Source organism: Tenrec ecaudatus, chromosome 13 (genome assembly GCF_050624435.1).
Source record: "Tenrec ecaudatus isolate mTenEca1 chromosome 13, mTenEca1.hap1, whole genome shotgun sequence".
Classification (NCBI taxonomy): Eukaryota; Metazoa; Chordata; class Mammalia; order Afrosoricida; family Tenrecidae; genus Tenrec; species Tenrec ecaudatus.
In genome coordinates this window covers 104546871-104574752 of record NC_134542.1, presented here as the reverse complement: position 1 = coordinate 104574752, position 27882 = coordinate 104546871, and the positions used below count along the sequence as shown (strand labels likewise).

Here is a 27882-nt window from a genome sequence, read left to right as displayed (position 1 = left end):
CTAGAGGGCGTGTGGAACGCTGAAGGACTCCCTACATCCTTCATTACCTCACTGCCTCCGGTGCCTGCTGGGATCGCGGAGGACTCGGGTCGCGGCTCGACTTGGTCCTCCAGCCGCTCGGGGACTACCTCTGGCAGTTCTTCCCCGGCCGCTGCCCCACCGTCATCGCTTCCTTCGCTGCCCGCCTGGCCTTCCTCGCCTCGCCCCGTCCTCCTCGCGCGTCCGGCCCGCCCGCGGGCCCGCTTCTCTTGGGAGCACCCACCAAGGCACATGGCTCCATGAAGCAGGACGAGGAGGCCGAGCGCGAGAGGTCCCGTCCGCCCCGGCTGCGACTGGGCCAGAAGAAAAGGTAGGAAAGTCGGGCTACGCCGCCCCTCCTCCCTCGTGTCCGAGGCGGGGGCGAGCCGAGGGGCTGGAAAAGAGGTCCTGGAAGTGGTTCTCGGAGGTCGAAGTCGGTTGTCCCGGGCAGTGGGTGCGCATGGTCGTGGGCGAGGGTCCCGGGGCAGGGTGGGGGAGGGGCGCCTGGGCGTCGACCGTAGACTCGGAGGCCTGCGGCCCGCGAGGCCTCGTGGGAGGCATGGGAGTCCATCGCGAGGGCTGGCCGGGGAGGGGGGCCGGCTGGCGGATGCCCGTCCCCGAGCCGCGAGGCTGTGCTCCGGCTGCTTTTCCAGACTCTCCTGGAAACAGTCTCGGGTCTGTAAAGTTTGTGATCTCCGGCGCCGCCTGGCGGCCCCCGTCCAGTCATCCCGCCGCCCCCTCCCGTGCCCTCCCTCCTCGGCCGGATCCCACCCCCGCGGCTCGGCCCTCGCTTCGCTACCCGTCGCCGTCTCCTCTTCCACTTCCCCCAGGCCCCGGGCTCTCTTCCGCTTCTCCGCTCCGTGGCCTGCTTTCGGAGCCCTGGCTTGGCCTTTTCTTTCTCAACGCTGTACTCACACACGACACACATGCCTTCCGCCCTGCCCAACCCCACCCTCAGTTTCGCCTTTCTTTGCCATCCAGAGCCCCCATTTTCATCATCTCCCCCACGCCTTGGGTTTTGTACTTCTCAGACCGAATTTAACCCTCCATTCTGTGTCCTCATCTGAACTCCTTTCTTTGCCATCCTCCCTCACCCTTATCCCTCTGGGCCTATCTTCTTTCACTGTCTTCACAGGATGGAATGGGTGGAGCCTGGAATCTCCTGTTTACTTCTTTGGGAATACCTAGCTCAATTCTATTAATACTGGGGGCCGGGGGTGGGTGGGTGGAAAATGCTGAAGGGGTTGTGAAGAGAGAGATCCAAGACTGAGTAAGGATGGATGATTTTTTTTACCAACATTTATCTCTACTTGGGGTACCAAAGTGTCCTAGCCACGGGGCTCTGGCTCTGGAATACTGTTCAGTAATTCTGCAGCAGCACCTTTGCAGAAGGCTTGGGACTGTTTGCATCCTGAAACCGATGACTGGTTTGTTGAAATGATCTATGTTGGACTGAGAACAGGTTTATTGCTGTTGCTTGCTTGTTTGTTTTCTCAGAGAGCAGGTTTTATTTGAATTAGGGTGTGGGCCAGGTGATTCATGCTTCTTGTTTAGTGAAACCTTTGATTCTCCATGTCCTTTACTGTTAATTGATGACACTAGACAGAGAGGATTCAGTTGGTGGGACTGCCATTTCTACCTTATATTTAGATTTTGAATGACAGAGCTTATGCTTTTTTTGCCCTAGAAATTGATCTACTGGCTGTTTTGTTTCTTAATTGTCTTACCGCTGCACTTCTTTGATTTTAGTCGTTCACTGCACTTGCATTTTTGTCTTAGGTACAGGAAGAAGGTATGGAATCGAATGGAAGAGAATTCATTCCAGAGACAAAATAACTCCTCTTCTCTGTTATAGCTATTCCCCTGGCAATACAAACTTTGTGTTTTCAGTGAGTAGTATTACCTTAGACTTAATGTAGAATAGAAATTTGTTGCTACTTTTAATTTTAGGCCTGTGCTGGGACTTTGAAATATATGTCAACTTTTTTTTCCACTTGTATTTTTCTACTTCCATGCGGGGTCCTAATATTTATGAATTTTATTCTATTTAAAAATGATTTAAGTATGCAAAATACCAAAAGGCTTTTCTCTCAGCCCTCAGTGTGGCTTCCCATTTTCTTTATGTTCTACATGAAGTCCGACACCCAGGCTTTCCCAGATCACTGCTACTCTTTTTAAAAAGACAGCAATGATTGTAACTCGAAAGTAAGTGCAGCCCCTGTTCAACGTCAATTATTGGTTCTCTTTCATAAGGTTATGCTCAGATTTCTAGAACATTTGCTCTAACTCTCTATCTTATCACAGCTTTGAAATAATTTAAATTTCACATGTATAGTTTGTGAGGAAGGCCCCCCTCAGCCAGGTTGTCCTTGCCTCCTTGTCTTAATGTTTTTAAAAATAGCATTAGCAATTTATGAGAAATGGTTTGTACTAATCCCTGAAGTCATACATGCTACAGTAAGTGCCTTTTAAACTACCCTTTTATTTAAAGGGGGGGAAAACCAGTCTTCTCAAGTATAGCTCAAATTACATAGCCTGTTAAAGGGTAGCCAAGAGCAACTTAAAGTTCCATAAAACAAAAATTGTTCTTTAGTTACGGCACCCAAGGCCAGTCAAGGACTGACCAGTTGTTGGTGACTTAGTAGAAAAGACAACTACTAACACAAAGCAGGCCAAGAAGTAGGTGGTATTTTATTGACCTAATTTTTTGAAAGACATATATATTTGCTATGCATTTTGTTAGGGATTATTATAAAGTATACCTTGATCTGTTGATAAGGGGAAAAAAGCCTAACTAGTTGGTTCTCATTCATAGCGACCCTTAGGACGGGATAGAACTGTTCCTGTGGGTTTCCAGAAGTGCAGGAGTAGAATGTCTCATATTGCTCCCAGGGAGTGGCTGGTATTTGGAACTGCTGGCCTTAATGGGTAGCAGCAGCTCAACGTGTACCCACCATCAGACAGGGTAGAGCTGCCTATGTGAGTGTCTAAACCTCACTGTACAAACTGCTGACCTTGCTGTTCACAGACAACACACAGTTACATAGAATTTAGTCTCCCTGTAGAGATACTCTGCCGTTGGCACTTTACAGTAGAATCAAAATGGACTTGTCAACTTGGGTTCCTGCTACCATAGGCTTGTTTGCGAACATTCAGTGAGTATAACATGGAAGTACTTGACATAGTTCTTTATTATATTTATGTGGGCTGTGCTGTAAATATTGTTTGTTTTTTAAAAATACAGACTTAAAATTACTAGATGTATCGGTTGAGTGCTTAGTAGAGACTATTTTACTCAATAAGCAAGGGGTAGGGGCAGCATGTCCATACTATATGCAGGGCACTGTAGTAGATTTGAGGGTAGACACATGCCACCTAGTTGCTCAGAGTAATGGCATTGGTGGCTGGTATTTCTGGTTGTACAAACTACAGACCTCAGGATAGCAAAGCACTGCTCAGGTTCTCCACAGAGAGCAATGAAGTTCATGTCCCCTCAATCCTGTTATGTCAGAGAGGAGAGAGCTTATTCTACAAAAGTCTGAGAAGAGGATTCCTCAACTGAAAAATATGTTGTGACTTTTAAAAAATCATTTTATTAGGGGCTCATACAACTCTTAAAACAATCCATACATACATCAATTGTGTAAAGCACATTTGTACATTCATTGCCCTCATTCTCAAAACATTTGCTCTCCACTTAAGCCCCTGGCATCAGCTCCTCATTTTTCCCCTTCTTCCCAGCTTCCCCCCCCCCCCCCCCGCCCCCATGGACCCTTGATAGTTTATAAATTATTATTTTGTCATATCTTACCCTGTCCACCGTCTCGCTTCACCCACTTTTCTGTTGTCTGCCTCTTAGGGAGGAGGTCACATGCAGATCCTTGTAATCGGTTCCCCCCTTTCCACCCTACCCTCCTTCCACTGTTGTGTCCTTTTTATCACTAAGAGGAGACTTGGTTTCGTTTGACACTCCTAGGCAAGACAGCTAATTAGTCTTCAGAAAAGGAATCACAATGACTCCTCCTCTTACAGCTTTTGGTTGAAATACGGATATTGTCTCCACCTGGTGGAAATCAGTTTTAATTCATTCATTCTAACTGAGTGACCTGAAGTGGGAGCATAAGATCACTATTGGCCTGCCCCAAAGTAGCCTGTAAGTCCAGTTCAGAGTGTGGGGAGGCTCAATGGCATAAATGATGCACCTGCTAGAAAGCAAGGCTTTTTATACCTGATTCCAGTTATTTCAAATGGATGATTGATTTAAAAGGAACTATTCAGTAGTTGTATTGTGATCAAATGATTGTAGATTATTGCTGTTTTTTAAGGTTTGGGGGAAGGATGAGAAATTCATACACAGTTATAGAAGGTGATGAGTATATTATTAGATACGATATTTTTAACTAATCAGGTAATACGTTGTATGAGTTAAGCTAACCTGTTTGCTGCCACTCAAAGGTATTTTGTGCTTACATCTCAAATGCTGAGGTCTCTGGCAAGAATATCTCTATAATCATTTTAGGATAGTCCTGGGAACTGAGTCAGGGCTACTTACTTGAGGTGAGATGCCTGCTTTGTTATATACAGTTAGGAAAATCATAGATCTGGAGAGGAAGTTTTGAATCTGGTAATAGTGGTTGAAGCCTTTATTCACTACTAGCACCCTGCATTCTTTGCCTAATGTTCCATGCCATTGAGCTGGTTCTGACTCAGAGCCACTGTGTACAACTGAATTAATAAACACTTTGTCCTGCTTGAGTCTATTGTTGCAGCTGTTTTTTATTTGTACTTCACTTAATAGCTGCTTTGTGCTGCTACTCATCCCCCCACGCCCCCAAAAAAGAAAAGGGCCTGCCATTGGATTAAGATTGACCATATAGGACAAAGTAGAACTGCCCATTAGGGTTGCTAAAGTCTTTTTTTTTTTTTTAAAGCAAAAATTTATCCAGAGGAGGGAGACCATTAGCATGAGATAATGGTTCCCAAGGACTTGCTTATATTACAGAAAATTAAAGAAGATACAGGAGGTCAAAGATAGCTGTCACATCAGTACATCAGTTACAGGTGGGATTACTTAACTGAGCTGGAATAGAGCGCTGATCAGAATACATACATTGTAAAAAACCAAAACAAAACATACATTGTGATAGACACAGAGGAGCTTACAAGATTGGTCATAGGGTCTCCCTAGGGCAAGGCATGACTCATGACTATGTGACCTCCACATGATCTCCATCAAGGACACACCCTGGCAAACCCTCAAAGGAGACTGTCCCTCCGGCAGGCAGTCTGTTTGACCCTGGTCAGTGGTCTGAGGGAATTCATTGGAGGTGTGATCCCTATGGGGATTCTGCAAATAGATTTGGGGCTTTCAGCGTCCTCCATAGCTTCCTGAAAAGTGCTTATTTAAGTTCTAATATAATTCCTTAATCTCTAATATAACTCCTCTGATCATGATTTTATTATTTATAATCCGTGGAGCATACAGACTGGTACGCTCCTTGCTTCCATGCAGACTTAGGTTACACCTCACTTAGCCTTTAAGACCCCAGATGGTATTCTTTTTGATAGTTGGGTACCATCTGATTTTCTCACTGCACTTTGCTGTAGCACCCATATCTTCAGTGATCACTTCATGAGGGCAAATATCAAACAGGACCACATCATAAGAACTACATTTTTTTAAATTAAATACTTTTATTGGGCGCTCTTACATCTCACAATCCATACAGGCAAGCACATTTGCCCATATGTTGCCATCTTCTTTTTCAAAGCTATTTTTTTCTACTTGAGCCCTTTATATCAGCTCCTCATTTTGCTCCCTCCTTCCCCAGCCCACCCTCCTTCATGAACCCTTGATGAGTTATAGATTATTTTCAGTTCTTACAACATCCTCTGTCACCCTTCACCCACTTTTCTGTTGTTCCCTTGGTAGAGGGTTGTGATCCTTTCCTCCCCCATCTTCCCCTTATCCTCCTGGTATCTCTCTCCATTCTTCTCATTGTTAACCCTGAGGGGTTTATCTATCATGGATTCTCTGTTGCAGGCTCAAACTAATTGTTCTTAAATTAGGACTACTACTAATTAACTGTGAGCTCAAAATTAATTCATAAATCTAAGGTTATATAAATTCCTATGATTGCCACGTTTGTGACAATATTATTGGTTTGAGAGTGTATAAGTAACCTCCATGGGACCTTTGGTAATTCTAATAAGAGTATTAATAATCTAGCCAATGGTATAGAGATAAAATATATAGGAAAGCTTTTTAGAGTAAAATATGTGGAATGTTCGCTTAAACCAGTGGTCCTCAACCTTCCTAATCAGCCACAACCCTTTAATACAGTTCCTCATGTTGTGGTGTCCCCCCAACCATAAAATTATTTTTGTTAACAGAAAAGTGGGTCAAGGGAGACCTCGGACAGTGTAAGATATGACCAATAATAACTTATAAATTATCAAGGATTCATGAGGGAGGGGGGAAATGAGCTGATTCCAGGGGCTTAAGTGGAGAGCAAATGTTTTGAGAATGATGAGGGCAACAAATGTACAAATGTGCTTTACACCATTGGTGTATGTGTGGATAGTGGTAAGAGTTGTATGAGCCCCCAATAAAATGATAAGAAAAAGAAAAGGCACAGATTTCAGTAGCATTTAGTAAGGCAAAACTATATTTGCAGAACTAAAACGTCACAAAAAGTAAAGTGGCAAACATATGGTAGTCTTAACGTTGCCAAATAATGGGCAACCTCAGGAGCAAAGAGGTTTGAACCAAAGCCCAGTGACTTCCAAATCATTAACTTGGTATATCTATCATCATCTCACACTAGGGCATTTCAACTTTTAGGTATATCAGTTTCTTTAATGTGCAACAGATGTGTTTAATGTCCGGTTCACTTAGTTTTCAAAGTTGAATTCTTCTCATATGGGCTATGGAGCATTCTATATACCTCAAAAGACAAAATCTAAAATCCAGGTAAGGGACAGAGTCTTAATGGACACACACATCTTTCACCCATCTAGAGAGACTGGTGGGTTTGAAATAACCTACCTTGTTAACATAGCACACTATACTATGGGAGGTGTCTTGTATTACAATTCTTTGGGAAAATGCTTATTCACATCCTTTGTTCATTTTAAAAATCTTGTTAAGAATACATGGGCGGGTGGACCAGCAAAAGAAACAAAATACTAGTACGAAAACAGATCAAGTTTTTACATACATGAATCATAGGGATACTATTTTTGAGTAATTAATCATTTTTAAATTTACCCTGGTTGGGCTGATATTTTTACTAGTTAAGCTACACTGTTTTTTAGTTTTAGGGGATATATTTCATTTATGGGACTTAGAATTTTAAATCTTGGTCCTTTTCCTCCTCCCCTGCCCCCCCAATCAAGATTCTGTTTGGAATCTCTGATAAAAGTGTTCAGTAATGATAATACCCAGTCATTTTGGTCACATGCCTTTGCTCCTAAATTGAATTTTTCTTTTTTATTATGAGTTCTTTATATATGTTGGATACTTTCAGATATATGATTTGCAAATATTTTCTCCTGTATGATTGTCAATTCGTTTTCTTAATCATGCCCTTTGGTGTGCAGTTTTTCCTTTATGCTTTTAATGTCATAGATTGTCAAATTCAAAGTTATATATAGACTGACCCCTGTGTTTTCTTCAAAGATATTTATGGTTTTAGGTTTGGGTTATTGCTCCACTTTAAAGTTTGTTTTTATTTTCACGTATGGCATGAGATAGAGGTGCAATTGCATTCTTTAGTATGTGGATGTTCAGTTTTCTCTGCAGTATTTGTTGAAGAAATTTTTGTTTCCCCATTCATGGTTAAAAATCAATTGGCTATAACTATGTGGGTTTATTTCTAGATTCTGCTAATATATAAGAAATATATATAAAATATATTAAAACTGTAATATTTAGAAGTGCTCACTAATCTATGCCAAGAAGTTTGAAAGACCTGGCCAAACAACTGGCAGACGTCCATATTTGTACCTATTCATGTCTTATGCAAAGAAAATCTTGCTGAAGATCATGCAACATTTGTGCAGTAGTACAGTGACGTAGCTATCAAAAATTCAAGCTGGATTCAGAAGAGGACATGGAAAAGTAAGATTATTGCTTATGTCAGATAGATCTTGGCTCAAAGCAAACATAGCAGAAACATGTTTACTTAGATTTTACTGATTAATGCAAAGGCATTTGAGTGTGGATAGCATTGAGAAAATTGAAAATTCCAAAACACTTTATTGTGCTCATGAGGAACCTGTACATGTATCAGAGGCAGTCGTTCAAACTAAACAAGGGTTTAGTTTTGTTGAAAATCAGGGAAGGGGTACATCAGCATTGTATACTTTCACCCTCCTTTTTCAATCTGTGTGGTGAGCAGATAATCCGAGAAGCTGGATTGCAAGCAGAAGGAGGAAGTATCAGGATTGAAGAAAGGCTTATTAACTTTTGGTTTGCAGGTAGCACAGCCTTGTTTTTTGAAAGTAGAAAGACTTCGGCCACTTGGTGCTGAAGATGAAGGATTGTATCCTTCCATGTGGATGACAGCTCAGTGTAAAGAAAACAGGTCCTCACAACAGGACCAATAGGTAGCAGCATGATAAATGGCAAAGATTGAAATTGTCAAGAATTTTATCTTGTTTGGATCCACAATCAGTGCTCATTGGAAGTAGCAGTCAAGAGATCAAATGACACATTGCATTTGGTAAATCTACTGTACATGATAACTTTAAAATATTGAAAAGGGGGGATGTCACTTTGACATCCTGTCACCTGACCCAAGTCATGGTATTTCAACCACCTCTTAAGCATTTTAACGTTGGACATTGGGTAAGGAAGACCTCAGAGGAGGCCATGCATTTGTATTATGGTGCTCATGAAGTTCCATCATCTGCCAAAAACAAACATACCGTATATACTCGAGTATAAGCTGATCTGAATATCAGCCGGGGCACCTAATTTTACCACAAAAACTGCATTAAAATGCTGAAAAACTCAGCTTATACACAAGTAAAAGTAGTAACTATCTTTGGAAAAAACACAGAACGCTACTTGAAGCAAGGATTGGTACTTTGAGCATATCATCAGGAGACTAGTTCCTGGAAAAAGGACATTGTGTTTGGTAAAGTAGAAGGGCAATAAAACAGGAAGACTTATGTTGAAATAGGTTGGCACAGACTGCAACATTGGACTCAAACAGCAGTTGGGAGGGTGTTGCAGGACTGGTGGTCTTTCGTTCTGCAGCTTGTGGGGTTGCTGTGACTTGGAACTGACTGGACAGCTCCTAAGCACAATGGCCAATGTATGTATGAGGTGGCTTCATAAAGTTCACGGACAGATGAGATTGGATGATAATAAAATTTTTCCATGAACTTTTTGAAGCTCCCGTGCATTTTTTATGTAGAATGTTTTTTTAAAAATGTTTTATTAGGGGCTCATACAACTCTCATCACAATCCATATATACATCAATTGTGTAAAGCACATTTGTACATTCATTGCCCTCATCATTTTTGATGCAGAATGCGTTAACTCTGCCTTTGGTCACAAATTGATAGGATAAATTGAATTGTTTGCCAGAGAAATACTTAAGCCTCAAGAAGTTTTAGGCAGGATTTTAGTTTATTCTATTCATTTCAAACCTTAGTTTGAAATGGTAAAGGAATTATGAAAATGTAACCACTTGCTATTACTAGTGTGGTGTCCACTGCACATGGTGATAATATGTGGTTTGTAGATAATCTTCTAGGCTTGAAATCATTTGCCTTTGTACAACTCTGAAATCCCTTCTTTTTTGTGTTATGGGACAAATTGCTAAGTGTTGTCTGCTAAGGAACTTTGGAGTTGATAGATGCTACCTTCCTGTCACAATTAACTTGCTTTCAGGTATGCTTTTGCTGTGATGCTGAGAATGAGAAAATAGTGATTTTGTGTTTGAGAGAAAGATAATTAGGTCAGGATTTGAGGAATAATCCTTTTTTAACCTTTTCTCCCATTCTTAACTGAGGCATCTCAGGGCCTTATTCACCCTGTTAAAATTCCACTTCTTGAGACAGTCTTGATGCTTCATCCAACACAAGCTTTAATCCCTCCTGACCACAGATAGAAACAAGATAGAAGGTTCAGTGAGGGCTTAGAGGCCTAAGTGTGTAGTTAGTGGCCATGGTGGACTCAGGAGATAGTCGTGAGGAGACTGAAAATTTTCCGAATGGTGACTTTAGATTTGGTTTTGATTCCTCCCTCCTCCCCCCCAAGATTCTATAACCTTTGCCAACTATGGTGTTGGCAAAGAATTTTGAAAGTACCATTGACTGCCAAAAATACAAACAGATCTGTCTTGGAAGAAGTACAGCCAGAAAGCTCCTTACAGGCAAGTTGGCAAGACTTCTCACATACTTTGGACATCTTATCAGGAAGGACTTCATGATTGGCAAAGTAGAAGGACAGCACAAAACAGGAAGGCTCGCGGTGAGCTGGATTGACAATGTAATTTCAGTGGGACTCAAACATAATTGTGAGGCTAGCACAGGACTGGGCAGTGTTTTGTTCTGTTGTATCTATTGGGCGACCAACTTGATGGCACGGAACAATAGTAACCCATTACGTTCAGGTGCTGAATCCTGTGGACATTATTTGCAGGCGCCACTCTTGAGACCTGCGGGCTTTACTCCAGCCTTTACTGACAAGCCTGGCTGTGGGCAGGCTCTCTTGCTTTGAAAGCCTGATGTTCTTTATCTTTAAAATTATGGTACCATCCTCTGCCTTGCTGCCTGGTTCAGGATAGCCAATGAAATGTTTGAAGAGTACTTAATGCTGAATAAACAGCAAAGACCAGGCAGGCCTTAAAGGAACAGTAAAGCAGAAGCAGCTGATTGTATTGTTTGCTATCCACCAGGTACTTGACAAATGGTAATTGTTCCAAGCCTGCAAGCTATTAAACTACTGACAACTTCATCTCATTCAGAATTGTCCTATATGTATATTTTGTTATAGATCAGAGTGTTTGCTGAATATTAAAAATGTTTGTGAAATGTTTCCATCTCTGTTAATGTAAAGCTCTCTGGGTGGCACAGGCATTTTACCCTTGGCTACCAACCTAAATATTGGCAGTTTGAACCCATATAGCACCCAAGGGGAAAGATATGGAGATTTGCTTCATAGAGATTATAGCCAAGCAAACTCTGCACCCAGGTGCTGCTGTGTCACACGGAGTTGCCATGAGTAGGAAACTACTGACTGCGCAATATGTTTCTCACCTTAAAGTGACAAGTCGTTGTATTAAAAACTAATGGCTTTGTAAGTGGGTATAGAGATCTGTTTGTAAAAGATTATGGCATTTGCAGCTGACTAGTATGTTTTTGAGCAGTGCTTAAACAGATCGTTCTACATACTAAATCACAACCCAAAATTGAGATACAGTAATAATTTTCCCCCAGAAAACCATCATGGCTTAAGAAAAAGTCACATTTCTCGAGCTACCAGAATTTTATAAACACTTCATTTGTCAATACTGAATTAATTAGGATTTACTTTGCTGATTCTATTGAGTATTGACACTTTCCAGGCAACTAAGAAAGGCCCTTCGTCACATTAGCTATGGGATTTACCTTGGTCTTTTTGAGGGCGAAATTGTTGAGAAATATCCACACATTTCTTTCACATCAGGTAGTGTATGCTGCCACCACCTAGTCTATCTGATGGCATCTTTAGTTACAATGGGTGGCTTTGTATCTGTCTACTTTGCTGTGACAAGACAGAAATGGCTACCTGAAAAAAGACTGGGAAGCTTGAGTCAATTGTATGAAGTTATTCTAGGTTGCAGTGTTTGTATATAGAGCCTTGCAAGGATACAAGGAGAGCAATGTATAGAGATTAGTGTGTTCAGAGGTGAAACAAAAACTATGAGTAGGATGAAGAAATAGCTGAGAGGAAAGAGTAGTGAGAACTCCTGTGTGTAGATTTTTTTTTTAATAACTATTGTGAATTAGGTGAGTGGGTAGACTCTTGTCAGAATGGCAGCTAACTTCATCTTCACCTTCACTGGGGTTTGGAGGCAAAGCAGCTGCTGATAAGGAAAGTGGTTAATGAGGACATTAAAGTAGGATCCATCTGGGGCATATAAGAAGTACAGAAGGTAGCTTAAGGAAGAGTCTGACACTCAGTCTTAACCTTACACGTCTTCCAGCCAGCCACCACCCCTCTTTTTCTGACCTGGGGAGTCCTGCCTACATTTATCTATTGTGATCATAAGCTCTGGAGAATGCAGGATTTCTTTCAGCTGTCTGTGATCCCTGGTTGCCAAATGAACTAGATTAGAGTGGGGAAGAGAAGTTGAAAACTCTTAGCCCTCTCCATGTAAACTCTTTGTGTTTGGTTTTTGTTTCCTCCTTTTAACAGACCATTTCAAATTTGTTTTACTTTTATCTTTTTGGCTAGGGTTCTGCAGCATTCCAGACCTCAGGCACTGAATCAGGATGGGAAAAAGACGATGTGTCCCTCCACTCGAGCCCAAGTTGGCAGCAGGCTGTTGTGGGGTCAAGAAGCCCAAATTATCTGGAAGCGGAACACACAGTCACGGGAACCAGTCCACAACTGTGCCCGCCTCTAGTTCAGGACCTCTTCAAAACCACCAGCATGTGGACAGCAACAATGGACGGGAGAATGTATCGGACTTAACTCTGGGGCCTGGAAATTCTCCCATTACACGAATGAATCCCACATCAGGAGCGCTGAGCCCTCTCCCCCGTCCCAATGGAACTGCCAACACCACCAAGAACCTGGTGGTGACCGCAGAGATGTGCTGCTACTGCTTTGATGTGCTCTACTGTCACCTTTATGGCTTCCCACAGCCACGACTTCCTAGATTCACCAATGACCCCTAGTGAGTAAAACAGGCACAGTACGGGACAGTGCAGAAGGCATGAGGACATCTGCTTAAAAAAAAAATTGTAACATCATTTGGGGGAAAAGTAGTAAGAAAGAATGCTGAGAAATGTCCAGACAGTAGTTCAGTTCAGTAAGGTTGCATTTGAAACGCATCGATGTTTTCTGTTCTTTGTTTTAAAGAAGTGTTTAAGATCATTTCTCGGTTATTAAAGCTACACTGCAACTAATGAGCAAGGTTATGAAGGGCTTATGAGGGAAAGTTCTTACACTTGGGGGAAAGGGACACCTGTCATTTAGTTGGCCAATCAAACCCACACATGGGTACCAAAAAATTATGCCTGTGTGATTATGTCAGAAGGGGAAATGAGATACGTGTTAGGGAGTGTTGTTTGGGATGCTATGTTTAAGAAAGTCCTGGCTGAGCAGGTGTGGATTCCAAGCATGTGCAGTCGTCATGATTAGCTTTCGATGAAGACTATCTTGGCATGCAAGGAGGGGTCTCAGTGTGGAGGATCAGGTGTTGGTTACAGCATGAAGCATTAGGCTGTCGGGCTTGACGGTGTCTTTGTGTTCCCTTCCGTAGTCCGAAGTTTTGGAAAGGATTCGCATAAGGTTTTGAAAAGTAACTGGCTTGTAGCTTAGTTTTATATTGGAAGGGAAGAACAAAGTTGGGGTTGTACTGATAAATATCTGATCAAGGAAATCGGTGACTTAAACAATGTTAACTATGTTTCAGCAGTAAGAACCTAAGCAATAAGATACAGAGGTATCTAGTAGTGCAAGAGTATTTAGAAAGGAGTATAACACTGTAACTTAAAAAAAGAAAATCTACCACCAGCAACCATAGTTAAGCATGAATTGGACCTTGTCCTGGGAATAGAAATTGACAACTTTCCCTTATGAGATTCCCCTTCCCAACAGAAGACATTAGTTTTCTGAAATTTTATGTAGTAGATGATACAACATGGGCCAGTAGAATTAAAACAGAACTTTCTGAAGCCGCCTCCTCATTTTAGTTGCCCAGCAGGTGGCATAATCTTGGGGAACAGTGGTATTGCAAAGGAAACTTGCAGATAAGGAGGAAGGTGTCCACGCCAGGTGCATAATAATAAAGGATGTTGCTAGAAAATGTGAATGGCCGTAAAGGTAGAATAAAGAAAAATAAACCTGGGAAGTAGAAGAATGAGAAGTTGAGTCCTGAGCTTGAGGCAGTGGTTCTCAACCTTCCTAACGCCGCGACCCTTTTATACAGTGCCTCATGTGGTGACCCCAACCATAACATCATTTTCACTGCTACTTCATAACTGTAATTTCGCTACTGTTAGGAGTCAGGTGACCCCTGTGAAAGGGTCCTTTGACACCCCCCCAAAGGGGTTGCAACCTACAGGTTGAGAACCGCTGCCCTACAGAGTTTCCTTAAGGTTCCATCTAAGGATCCACTTCCAGAAAGCAAAAGCCCTTCTGATAGCCACCAGCTCCCCAAACTGCCCTTTTGGGGAATAACATGAGCAGGGGCAAAGCCTAAAGGTTTTGTTCTTCAACAAGATTTAATTTGGGGCTGGAGAATGTTTTGTGTTTTCCTTTTTTTTAGTCCACTGTTTGTGACATGGAAGACAGGGCGGGATAAGCGGCTCCGGGGCTGCATTGGAACCTTCTCAGCCATGAATCTTCACTCAGGACTCAGGGAATACACGTTAACCAGGTAATGGCACCAGCCATTAAGAATTGCAGATACGTTGTCAGGAATTTTGAAAAACTGGTTTTGTCTGATACATTTTTAGTGTCCTCTTTTTGGTGATTGGATAGTACAGGGGTGTTTTAATTTCTTGAGTTGTGTAGTTGGTTATTAGCATCTAATGACTAATGTTTACTACGCATGTTAGATTTGTAAATATTGGGGCTCTCTGGTACGTGGTGCTTGCGCAGAAATTCACAGTGGCCTCATTTGTGTGTCCTGTTCATTCTGTCCCTTCTAGTGCACTTAAGGACAGCCGATTTCCCCCACTGACCCGAGAGGAGCTTCCTAAACTTTTCTGCTCTGTCTCCCTCCTTACTAACTTTGAGGATGCCAGTGATTACCTGGACTGGGAGGTGAGAACAGCTTCATTTGGAACTCTGCATCTCGTTGCATTTGGGTCCGGGTTAGTACATGGTAATGTATCTCGTTCATTGAAGGAGGGTTTAAGAATGTGGACATTGAGATTGGAGCCACCTGTGGGTGACAGGGAATCAGAAAGCATATAAGACTTTCATTTGCTCCCATTTATTCCCAGCCCCTTGCTCCTACATCTCCTAATAAGAATGGAAATAAACAAAAGTAATCTCTTGGCAAGCCTTTGAGTAGAAGTTTTTATTAAAAGTCAGATGTCAGACATGAAGAATCATGAACCCAAATAAAATGATGTGACATGGTCATTTAATGTAATAAATCCAAAATATCAGATGAGCTATTTAAAGAATTCATTTCTACTCTCACGTGCGCCCTACTGATGCTGTGGTGTAGGCACTGTACGTCTGGTTCAAGCCCAGGAGCGGCGCTTTGGAGAAAGACACATCTGTCTGCTCCAGTAAAAAATTTAAAGTTTCAGAAACTGTAAGGAGAAAGGTAGCTACACATAAATTCCCAACTGCCTTATAGCTGAAATGCCTTTGGCCTCTACACCAAAAAGAAAGACATGAAAAACAGGTGAGCTTCATTTACCCTGACCGAAGTCATACCGTGCAGGGAACAATGTCAGTTTTTGTGTAGATAGTTGAAGTTCCATTAGAATAGTAAACACCACTTACTTGGTGGGTTTTATTTTTGTTTTTTTGTAGGTAGGGGTCCATGGCATTCGAATTGAATTCATCAATGAAAAGGGCATCAAACGTACAGCCACATATTTACCTGAGGTTGCTAAAGAACAAGGTAAGTTGGGTTGATTGTAATCAATAGTCCCATTCACAGTTATGCCGATTCAGGGCAGGAAAATGAAGTGTGTCATCTTTCAGTCCAACTGTGAGTAAGAGGGAGTGTTTCTCTTAATTTCTCTAGAACTGGGGAGGAACTTCAGTAGCTTTATTCCCACACCTGCCCAGTCCCCCTACTGCTCCCCTCTCCCCTCCCCAAAGATACAGTGGTAATTGTAGCAGAATTCTAACAACCAAGGAGACCCTGTGACAGTTCATGGATGTCCATCTGTATGGGTTTAGAACTTTGATCATCAGTTGGTAAACAATGTTATACTTGGCAAAGAGCAAAAATGAATCCCTCCAGCCCAGTGTAGAGCTGGAAGATGGATGCTATTGTGGCTCTAAGCAGCATGAATGCTGAGGGTTCTGCAAATTAAATTAAACTCCTGAAGTGGGACATTGGCTTTGGGGTGTCTATTGGTGTCCATCGCTTTAACAAAGATAGGAATGATTTCCAGAGGAGTTTGACTTTTGATTTGGGATTTTTTGCTGTAGGAGTTTGGCCAGGAACTTGAGCAACATTATAAAATGGCACGCCAGCCGGGTGTAGCCAAGAAGGCATGTGCAACCCCTGTGCTGTACACGTCTTCCCTAAACAACCTCCGTTGTGTGACTCCCTACAGATGTGTCCTGATGGCAACTGCAGCTTGATTCAGATGAACACCTGCCCCTTTCCTGACAGGTTTCCTTTTTGTTGGGTCAACTCAGGACTGCGTTCCCTAGTCAGCAGATGCAGTGTTACCTGCTGTTCTGTAAAGTTGGTACACAGCCTTTGGTACATAGCCTGAAAGTTTCTGTAAGAGGTGATCTTTCTCTCATCCCAAGAATAGCCTAATGGAATTTTGTTAAGTATCGTATACACTTGAGTATAAGCCCAGGCACCTAATTTTACCACAAAAACTGCATTTAAAATGTGCTGAAAAAAAATCATTATACATGAGTATGTACGGTACTTGAAATAAAGAGTGTGCACATACAAAGGTAATTCCTATTATTTTCTAGAGCAATTTTTCTTTTTAGTAATTTTGAGCTGTTAAAGGTCAGAAGTGGGGGGAAATGGGTTGCACAAGGTTTTCTTTTCTTTGAAAGGTGAATACTGTTAAATGTTTGCATTCTATGATAGGAAGCCGTATTTTATTTATTTTTTTGGAATTAATCTGTTTTTGAAAATAACACATGAAATGGTATTTTTGGGGTGTGAGCCTAGAATAAAGAATCTATTTAAATAAAACCAATGAATTGATTATATAGAAAACTTACTTTCAATATGGGTTTTTAACTTTCAAAAGCAGTGACAAGCAATCTTAAAAAATTCCCTTTTTCTTTTTTATCAAGAGCTCATAGAACTCTTATCACAATCCATACATATATCCATTGTGTCAAGCACATATTACATTTGTTGCCATCATCATCCTCAAAACATTTGCTTTCTACTTGATCCCTTGGTATCAGCTCCTCATTTCTTCCCTTCTCTCCCCCTCCGTCCCTCCTCACCCTCCCCCTTGATAATTTATAAATTATTATTTTGTCATGTCTTACATCTGACGTCTTCATTCACCCATTTTTCTGTTGTCCGTATCCCAGGGAGGAAGTTATAATTAGATCCTTGTAATCGGTTCCCCCTTTCTAACCCCCCCTCCCCCCCATCACCACTCTCACCGCTGGTCCTGAAGGGATCATCCGTCCTGGATTCCCTGTGTTTCCAGTTCCTGTCCGTATCAATGTACATCCTGTGGTCTAGCCGCATTGGTTAGGTAGAATTGGGATCATGATAGTGGTGGTTGGGGGAGTGTATTAAAGAACAGAGGGGAAAAATAAGGAACGCTTCACAAATGTGCGTGTCATCCTTGTGTAGGGGCCATGCTAATCTCTGTATTCCAGTTTTAGTGTATGTGCTGCCAAAGCAAGCACAAGTTTGTTTGTTTGTTGAAAGATCCTTTTATTGGGGACTCTTACAGCTTTTGTAACATTCCATGCATGAATTATATCAATCCTGTTTATACATAATGTTGCCATTATTTTCTAAACATTTATATTTGAGCCCTCTTCCCCTTCCACCCTCACAACTCCTTGATAATGATAAATTATTGTTTTCATATCTCACACTGACCACTGTCTCCCTTCACTTAGGTTTCTGTCGTTCGTCTCTCTTGGGAGTAGGGGTGGGTTATGTGTTGATCATTGTGATTGGGTCCCCTTCCTCTTTTCTTCTCTCTACCTCTTCCCTACCCTCCTGATAGCGCTATTCCCATTTGTGTACTTGAGATGGTCATCTGACCTGGATTCCATGTGTCATGAGCTAGTATACATGTTCTGGTTTAACCAAAACTGAAAGGTAGGAGTAGACCATGATAGTCGGGGGGGAGAAAACCTCAAAGAACTAGAAGAATATTGTGTGTTTTATCAGTGCTGTACTGCACCCTGATTGGCTCATCCCTTCCCTGTGAGCCTTTTCTTTTTTAATTTGGCTGGAGGCCATACCTCCAATTTCTGTTGTATTTTTTTAATTTAATCATTCTATTGAAGGCTCATATAACTCTTATCCCAATCCATACATACATCAATTGTATGAAGCATATTTGTACATTCGTTACCCTCATTCTCAAAACATTTGCTCTCTACCTAAGCCTCAGCTCATTTTCCCCCTCCCTCCCTGCTCCCTCCCTTCATGAACCCTTGATAACTTATAAATTATTATTTTGTCATCTCTTTCACTGCCCATGTCCCTTTACCCACATTTCTATGTCCGTTTCCCAGGGAGGAGGTTATATGTAGATCCTTATAATCGGTTCCCCCTCTTACTCCACCCTCCCAGTATCTCCACTCTTACCACTGGCCCTGAAGGGATCATCCGCCCTAGATTCCCTGTGTTTCCAGTTCCTATCTGTACCAGTGTATAATATATCCTCTGGTCTAGCCGGATTTGTAAAGTAGAATTGGGATCATGATAGTGGGTGGGGAGGAAGTATTTAGGCACTAGAGGAAAGTTGTAAATTTCATCATTGCTACACTGCACCCTGATTGTCTCTTCTCCCTGCGACCCTTCCATAAGGGGATGTCCAATTCCCTACAGATGGGTTTTGGGTCCCTGCTCCGCACTGCTCCTCATTCACAATATGATTTTCTGTTCTTTGATGCATGATACCTGATCCCTTCGACACCTCATGATCACACAGGCCAGTGTGCTTCTTCCATGTGGGCTTTGTTGCTTCTGTGCTAGCTGGCTGCTTATTTGCTTTTAAGACCTCAGATGCTGTATCTTTTGATAGCCAGGCTCCATCAGCTTTCTTCACATTTGCTTATGTGCCCATTTGTCTTCAGTGATCATATCTGGGAGGTAAGCACAGAATGATAGGATTTTTTTTTCTTTTGTGCCTGATAACTGATCCCTTAGGCACCTCGTAATCCTACAGGCTGCTTTGCTTCTTCATATGGGCTTTGTTGCTTCTGAGCTAGCAGGCCACTTGTTTATTTTCAATCCTTTAAAAAGACCCCAGATGCTATGTCTTTTGATAGCCAGGCACCATCAACTTTCTTCCCCACATTTGTTTATACACCCACTTTGTCTTCAGTGATGGTATGTATTGGGAGGATAAGCATCACAGAATGCCAGGTTGTTAGAACAAAGTGTTCTTGTGTTGAGGCAGGGCTTGAGCAGAGGCCCAAAGTCCATCCACTTCTTCAGTTTATTACCATATTAATATATGTTCCTAGGCTATCACCTCTATTGTTAAGAGTTTATATATTTACATATGTACATACCTATGTTTATACCTCTAACCATAGCTTTGCTTCAATAATAACAGAGGCAAAACAAAAGATTGAAGAAAAAGATAAAAAACATACATAATTCCAGGTTTTTCTCCTGGCCTTTATGACTGTCTCCTTACCAGTCCTCGTTCCCCAAGTTTTATTGGCATATCAGATGAGCTAATTCAAGTGCACAATTCATTAGTTTAGTCACATCGATAAGAGCTGTACAATCATCACAGTCAGTTTTATAACATTTCTTTATTCTTGTACTTAATGATTATTAGCTCCCATTTTCCCCACATCCTCTGCTGCATGCCCAAATAACCATTAATCTTTGGGAAAAAAACCAAAGTAAAACATAAAAATCTCAATAGAAAAGAAAGCAGAATTGAGAATGAGGGCAATGAATATACAAATGTGCTTTACACATTGATGTATGTGTGGATTAGAGTTGTATGAGCCCCTAATAAAACAATTGAAAAAGAAAAGAAAGCAGAAAATGAGCTGGTACCAAGGGCTCAAGTAGAAAGCATGTGTCTTGAGAATGATGATGGCAACAAATGTAATATGTGCTTGACACAATGGATTGTGATATTATGTATGGATTGTGATAATAATAAAATGATTTTTAAAAGTAGAAAAGTGAAAATAGATAATGGACCAACACCAAGAACTACCAAATAGTATACTTGATAATGCTACTATGTTATATAATTATATAAACTATACTGTACTATACTATATAACCTATAACATGTATAAACTATTTAAATATAAATGATATAAACTTGACATTCTACTGCAAAAAAAACCCAGAAAATACAAAAACTAGAACAAATTTAAATAGATGGTAATGGAGAGGGTTAAGCAGCCTTTTTGTTCCCCATTTGAAATCAGAACATATATACTTGGGACACATTTATATTCAAGGAGACAGACCACAGTGTTTGTTATTAGTGAGGTGGGATAACAGGTAAATATAAAATGAACTGACATTTTATTTTAAAAACTTAAAATTTTAGACATTCAGTGTAGTATAGTAGGCAATTTTTTGTTTGTTGATTTGGTTTTCAATTTGATATTATTCTAATAAGGCTGTATAAGAAGCCAACAATATATGTATATGTGAATAAATTTCCAGTTCTTTCTAAAGAAATAACTTCCTGCCACTCAATTACCTGTAATAGGAAACAATTCCACAAAATCTTCAAACTCTTTGGAAATAGCTGGATTCTGATAGTCTTCTACCACAGAACAGCCCTGGGTTCCAGTTCTAGATCAGTTGTCCCATCTAAATTGCAACCGAGTTTGTTGGTAAATGATTAGACCTGAGTAGCATCTACAGGAGCAGGGAGTCTCGGGACAAAGTTAGGCCATTGCCCTCCTGTTGCAGAGAAGTGCTACAGGTACATGTGGGCCAGTGCCCACAGTTTCTGTGCCCTTGTAGGTGTGGCTGCTTCTCAAATCCCATCCCTCACACTGGCCTCAGTGAAACATGTCCCACTTTTGTATGATCAGGCATTGACCTCTGTGTGGCTTCTTTTCATCCTTAGACTGGGATCAGATCCAGACCATAGACTCATTGCTCAGGAAAGGTGGTTTTAAGGCTCCAATTACCAGTGAATTCAGAAAAACGATCAAACTCACCAGGTATGTCACTGTCTCCTTTTCCTCGCCCTTGTTTAACTGGGCTTAGAAGGAAGATATTTATGATGGAAAGGAAAGAAAATATATTTCTCTGCCTATGTTCCTGAATTAAAGAATTATGATTGAGGCTTAAACTTTGAGAACGCAGTGGCAGAAATGCAAAAATTGTGTTTCACAGCACCTTGTGCATCCTGACAGCAGCTTGGCAGGGCCCCCTTGGTTGGATGGCTTAGTTAGGGAAAGGGGTGAGGTTAAGAAAGAGGGCTCTAAATATGCAAGTTCAGTTGGGTGAATTACTACCCACCTCCTTAACGCAGTAAAGGTAGTAAGGAATGCTTTCTACCAGACATGAAAAGGAAATGCCTCCGCCAATTTGTGTGATTAATGTCTTGATTATGGGCTTCTTATTATAATAGAATGCACAAAGCCTTTGAGTCCTGAACTCCAGTTCTACCACTTACTAGTATAAGACCTAAATGAAAAAAAAAGTAGTTTAGAAAGAGATAGGTAAAGAGCCAGCTTGGTGTAGTGAATCACACAATGGGCTGCTAACCACAGGGTCAGCAGTTTGAAACCAACTAGCTGCTCAATGGGAGAAAGATGAGGCTTTCTACTCCCTTAAATATTTATTTGCAGTGTTAGAAAACCCACAAGGGCAGTTCTGTTCTGCCCTAAAGTGTCGCTGAGATGAGATCCACTTGATGGTACTGAGGTTTGATTTTTTTTTTTGGCGTGGGGGGTGGGGGAGTGGGGAAGAAGGTAATGGAAATAGAATTTCTAGTCCAGGATCTGGTAACATTGTAGGTAGTCATTGGATGTCAGTCCTCTTCACATTCCTATCAACTGTGGAAATACTGAAGGGCTTAATGTCTGTGGGCCTTGGTGGCTGCCTCATCTGTGAAATACTGATAATCATATACTAACCTCACAGGTCTGTTTGGAAGATACCCAGTGTTTTGAAATGCTTTGGATTCCAAAAGAAAGAAAGAAAGAACACTTCAGATACAAAGCATTATTATTACTATTATTATTATAATTTATTTGAACAGCCATTTCCCTGTCAAAATTCAGGAATAATCACCTTGCAGTGGAGGAGTGATTACAGTGGGAAAGAGATGGCTCTGGGTAAGGATTGTCACACCCAGCTCCTGTGGTCTGTAGTAGGTTCCATAGGTTTGTAACACCCCATGCTTTGCATCCTGACCGACTCATGGCTCTTCCTAAGAGCAAAATCAAAGTGCTCTGAATTCTGTTCTGATGGCCCTATGGAATGATATGTTCATTTGGGAATGGAGACCTGTTTTATATAGCCCCAGGATACTTTAAGCTGCTTTATCAGAATTTGACCCAGAATTAGGTATCTGTGCCCATTTTAGTTGTAAATAATGTATTAGTCATTGTTCTGCAAATTGAGGTGTATATATTAATGCATTTCTGTCCAGTTGATCACGTTTTAACCTGAACTTAGCTATGCGGTTTAAACTGGGCTTTGGTGCAGTCATCTTCCAGTATATCACCCTTGTAATTTGACATGAAATTCTTCATCCAGATTTTAATAGCAGATTGCTTACGAGCAGCCTGATATATGTAGTGTTTAAAGGTGGGATGTTCTGAAAATACATTCTCAGATGTGAATTGTGGTTGTGCTTTCTCATCTTGTTCATTTGTAATAACAACATTGTTTCCTTGTGCTGTCTTTCATTTTCTGTAAGTAAGATTGCTCTTGGTCTTCCGTATTCTTTCAAAAGTATAAAATAAGATTTTGGTTTTCTCTGCTGAGTGATTCTACAGAATTAATTGCTTGAGGTTCCTAATACTTGTTCCTGTTTCCTTATACAGGTACCGAAGTGAGAAGGTGACAATCAGTTATGCAGAATATATTGCTTCTCGTCAGCACTGTTTCCAGAATGGCACTCTTCATGCCCCACCCCTCTACAATCATTACTCCTGACACACGGCTGCATGACCAATCTCACCCCCCTGTGGCAGCCAATGGCTATGACATCATTGGAGCAGACGCCTCCTCTTCCTGGTCCAGTTACTTCTATTACTGCACCATTTTATGATGCTAGCATCCGTTGCCAAGTCTGCCTCCAGCTGACTAAAGGGATGGCGGGGTTACATTGAATGAAACAGAACTTGAGGGGCCCAAGCCTTATCTCAGCCTTTCCTCAATATGGGGTTCAGTTGGATTGGGGCTCCTCCAAGATTAGTAAGAATTACTATGTGGGTTCAGGGGACCTATGACATGCAGGTACTCCTGGTGATTTGCTGCATGTGTGTTGGCCACACAAGGAAGCTGAAATTGAAGATCCATGAAGGCTTATCCCATACACATCCCTACAGCCTCCCTAGATTAAGTAGGTATGTTTCTCTGGCAGTCTGGGCAACGGAGACCAACAAACATTTTTAGGTTGTTTTAAATTACTTTTTTCCCCCCAAAAAAGACAACTTTCATTTAATTGCATACCAAGAATTGATCACAGCTTCCATGCTTCCTACCCAGACATCTTGATAGGATTGAAAGTGGGCACCATGAGTCCTCTGCGGCTCCTGGACAGGGACCCACATCAGAAGCCTTTTGGGAGGCATAGATCATTGTTCACTAAACCTTGACGGTTTTAAATCTCATCCTATTGTCAGTTGGATTTTGTAGCATTCTTGATTTAGAGTCTCCTGGTGTGAAACAGTGTGTTGTGCAGCCTGCTGAGGAATGGAATGGAATGGAGATATCCAAAGGAGGACCTGATGTCATTGCTGCACACGTGTGAAGGAGAGATCTCTTCCTTACCACCAGGCTACCTCAAATCCTCTTCTGGTAGCAGTGCCTATAGCTGGATCTAGGTTCTCAGAAAGCAGATATCAAACAAGCAGCTGGATTGAGCTTTGCGAGGACACATTGTTCTAGGGAGGAATTCAGGGCCTCCAAGCAGTTTTCCTTTTCAGGCAAGCATTCTGAAAGACCTTTAAATAGGGGAGTTCTTACAGGACTTTAAAGCAAAGCTGTTATTAGACAAGGTGGCTCTTCAGCTTGTCTGAAGTATTGGAAATCTCCACTGCACCAGAGAAAAATCCCTAAACTCATTCAAGATCACTCGAACCTTCTTGTGACATATTGCCTGTTGCCATTGTTGCTGATTTCCACATGTTTGTCGCCAAGTATCTCCTGTCCTGCTTATTCTTCACTAATTTGGTGGCAGAGTTCATAGAACTAGGGGAGTTGGAAGATGCTCTGGATATATCTTAACAGAGGCACTGCTAAAATGATTGACGGGAAGAGGTAGCCAGTTGGAAGAAAGGATCCTAAGGATATTAACACTGGTTTTCAGCAACACATTGAGAATTCGTAAAATGGATTGGGTATCAACCCAGTGATTGGTATATTAAAGTTTATATGGAGATGGTGTGGCTTTCTGAAACGGGCCAGAGGAACTCTTTGAGATTCCTTCTGCCAGGAATGTAGAAATGGGTACAATATGAGGAACAACATTCTGTTCCAGGCATCAGTGTCTTTGTTGTTAGGGAACAATGAGAACGTCAGTGGATTTGCTTGGCCCTGCGCTCTGTTGTTCTGACAAGGATGCAGAAAGGTTAAGGGGAATGTTGGGCTGATAAGCGAGAAACCCTTGTCATATCACCTGTCTTAACTGCTGGGTTCTCACATCATGCCACCTTCTCCTGTAATGATGAAAACCCTTTTGAAGATGGAGGGATTGTATCAGGATTTCCTGCTGCTGAGAATAATAAATCAGTCTTACACCATGGTTTGATGTATGGATGGTCGGCTCTGAACTAAACCATCCACCTTTGGTTTGTACAACAGTATTGGTACATAGGGCTAGACTCATAAATGTTCAAATGTTCTGTGTTAGAGTTGTGTTTAATTTCTAAAGATTTTTTAAAAAGCAAAAAAACTGGTGCTAAACTTTCACCCCTGAGCACGCTCAGTGAGACTGGTCATGCAAGCATTTATAGTGCCATGCTCTTCAAGCCTATTTTCTCTTGTATAAATGTTTGCCTATTTGTCTTCACCAGTGTATAATTTATTTTTTATTTTGTTGGGGGTGTGGTAGGATACCTGCCATTTAAGAAAATGAAATTTTAAAATCAGTGCACAAGAATTAGGCTGGTTTAAGCCCAGCACCACACTGAAGTGGCCTCCGGTTTTTGGAGTGAAGAAGCCTTACTCCCTCCAGTTTTCCTCATGCTCCCACACAGAAGACAGCGATGGAACAGCTCTTTTTCCCCCTTGCCTTGCCCAAGGGGACTTGGGAGCTAGCCAAGGAATACTTGGCCTTGTAAGGAATGGTGCTTTCTGTGTCAGTCCTGAACAGGGCCTGGTCTGGAAGTGTACAGTGATGGTCGCCTCATAAACATGTATGGCAGGTGGCTCTCAGGAAAAAACCAAGTCTGGATTATCCATGTGGCAGCTCTGCTAGGGAGATGACAGCTCTGAACTGCCTTCCACCTGCTTGACCAAATCAGTCATGAGGGTGACCAGATACCATGTGACTTGTAGATTAAAAGAAAGTAAGTTTTCTGCTTAGTGTTTCCTTTGTCCTTGGGCTGCATAAACTGAACAGTAGGTAACCAGATTTCAGAGAACCAGTCTGACTGCTGGCTTGGTTCATAGTTTGTGTCATCCTTAGCTGTGAGTGCCTTTTGGTCTGGAAAATTGGGTTGTTTCATAATACCCACAGCTAGGACATGCTCTATAAATTGTCCTCATTTTACAGTAAAAGGAGTGTGTTTGATCACTAGAGTTTGTCGATACTGGATTGTTTCCACTGTGAGGTTCTTAAAACTTTCTCTTCATAATAAAGCAACTCATGTTAGAGAACCTTTCAACAAGAAAGGTTTGTAGTTAAAGTAATGCATATTGTTTATAATATCTATACAAAAGCCCTGGGTGTTAATTTTAATATTTGCACAAGATCTGTTTTCCATATGTTAACATCTACAATTACACTAACTTGTTATTTTCTACTGGAATTCTGGAACCTAGGAAGCTATGTGTTTGTTTTGTTTCTTTCCACCTATTTCCCTGAAGCAAGAGACTTTGGCCTTCAGTACAAAGACTTCAGACCAATTCTTTGTATTTCACTTTGTTGCCTCTTGGCTATATAACTTACGAGTGCAAATCATTGAACTCTAACAAAATATTGTAGAGAATAAATCATAATGGGTTAAAATTATTCTTTGTCCGATCTCTCTCTCTCTCTCTTTTTTTAATTAGGTGACTAAAGTAAAATACTTAATGTTTTTGGGATTTTTTGTTTTTGCTTTTTTTTAAAACATCTTATTTTTTAAGACAGCCAAGCAAATTATTCAGTCTGCATATTTTTGTTAATTTAAAGGAAAACTTGAATTTATGATTTTCCTTTTTTCCAGCTTTGGTGAAATAACAGCAAAACAGACAACATTAAAAGTATAATTTAGCTACATTGATTGTTCGAGATCTACAACCATTCTCCTTTCCCAAATTCTTCACCAACGCTGCCCATAAGCTGCTAACCTTTGGAGTGGTTAGTCTGGTCCCATAGAGACTTCAAAAGAGCGCCGTGTTCAAAGCAGAATTTCAGCTTAAAGGTTACTTCCGGGGAATAGTTTCAATTGTAGCTTTAAAGATTAGCTCACTAAGATGTGAACGAATAAAGGAAAAATGTTAAATGGAATAACAGTTTTTACAATAGCAAAAAAACAGTCGATTAGATACGTATGGGCTTTGGTGTCGGAAGTCAGTTGTATTGCTTGGGTACGTTTTTGAGGGTATGTATATAAACGCTGCATATATATTTATAAATGCAGTAAAGCACATTAGGCACTGCGGTGAATATGCGACAAGCAGACAATGTGTGCGATTGATTTACCGGGTTTGAAGTTGGGACCATAGTTGGGACAACCCAGTGAATTGGCTTACTTCATAGGTTCTGCATTCCAGTTGAATGAGTAGAATTTTGGGATCTTAAAAACGCGTTAAGTGGCCATCTAAGGTACTATTGGTCTCTATGTCTCAACAAAAGACCAGGAAAGGATCTACATGTGACCTCCCTGCGGGACGGACAACAGAAAAGTGGGTGAAGGGAGATGTCGGAGAGGGCAAGGTTTGACAAAATAATTTATAGATTATCAAGGGTTCATGAGGGAGGGAAGGGAAAAATGAGGAGCTGATGCCAGGGGCTTAAGTGGAGAGCAAATGTTTTGAGAATGATGAGGGCAATTAATGTACAAACGTGCTTTATACAATTGATGCCATGTATGGATGGTGATGAGTTGTATGAGCCCCTAATAAAACGATTAAAAAAAACACACCAAAGACTCCTGGAAGATAGTCCATACAAACACAGCTGCTTGGCCCGAGGCCAGAAGAACCTGTTGGTGCCCAGCTCTTCTGTCTAGGGACAGAATAGGAGGTCCCAGTTAGCAGGGGAGGAAGAAAATGTAGAGCAAAATGCCGCTTTCAAAAGACCAGGTTTAGTGGACAACAATCAAGTAAACGGAAAAGTCAATCTTTACCCTAAAGCAAATGACATGAAGGAGCAGGAAAGCTATGTAGATGGGGCAGTTAATGAAGTTGCTGATATATTTTGGAGATTGTAACCAATG

At 41.3% G+C, this 27882-nt stretch overlaps 1 protein-coding gene and 1 pseudogene across 2 annotated transcripts; one reads left to right on the top strand and one right to left on the bottom strand.

The window, feature by feature from the left end:
* On the top strand, nucleotides 1-27592 carry AMMECR1L (AMMECR1 like). 2 transcript variants are annotated; one of them, XM_075529969.1, is made up of 7 exons: nucleotides 1-349; nucleotides 12475-12919; nucleotides 14516-14626; nucleotides 14901-15015; nucleotides 15742-15832; nucleotides 21183-21279; nucleotides 23116-27592. In XM_075529969.1, exons 2-7 carry the CDS (start codon nucleotides 12513-12515, stop codon nucleotides 23225-23227), a joined length of 933 nt encoding a protein of 310 aa, XP_075386084.1. In that variant the 5' UTR covers nucleotides 1-349; nucleotides 12475-12512; the 3' UTR covers nucleotides 23228-27592. The 2 variants fall into 2 exon arrangements, with proteins under 2 accessions (XP_075386084.1, XP_075386085.1); XM_075529970.1 differs by lacking the exon at nucleotides 1-349 and adding an exon at nucleotides 1796-1907.
* On the bottom strand, nucleotides 17687-17787 carry LOC142425115 (U6 spliceosomal RNA; annotated as a pseudogene).
* Nucleotides 27593-27882: the final 290 nt, after the last annotated feature.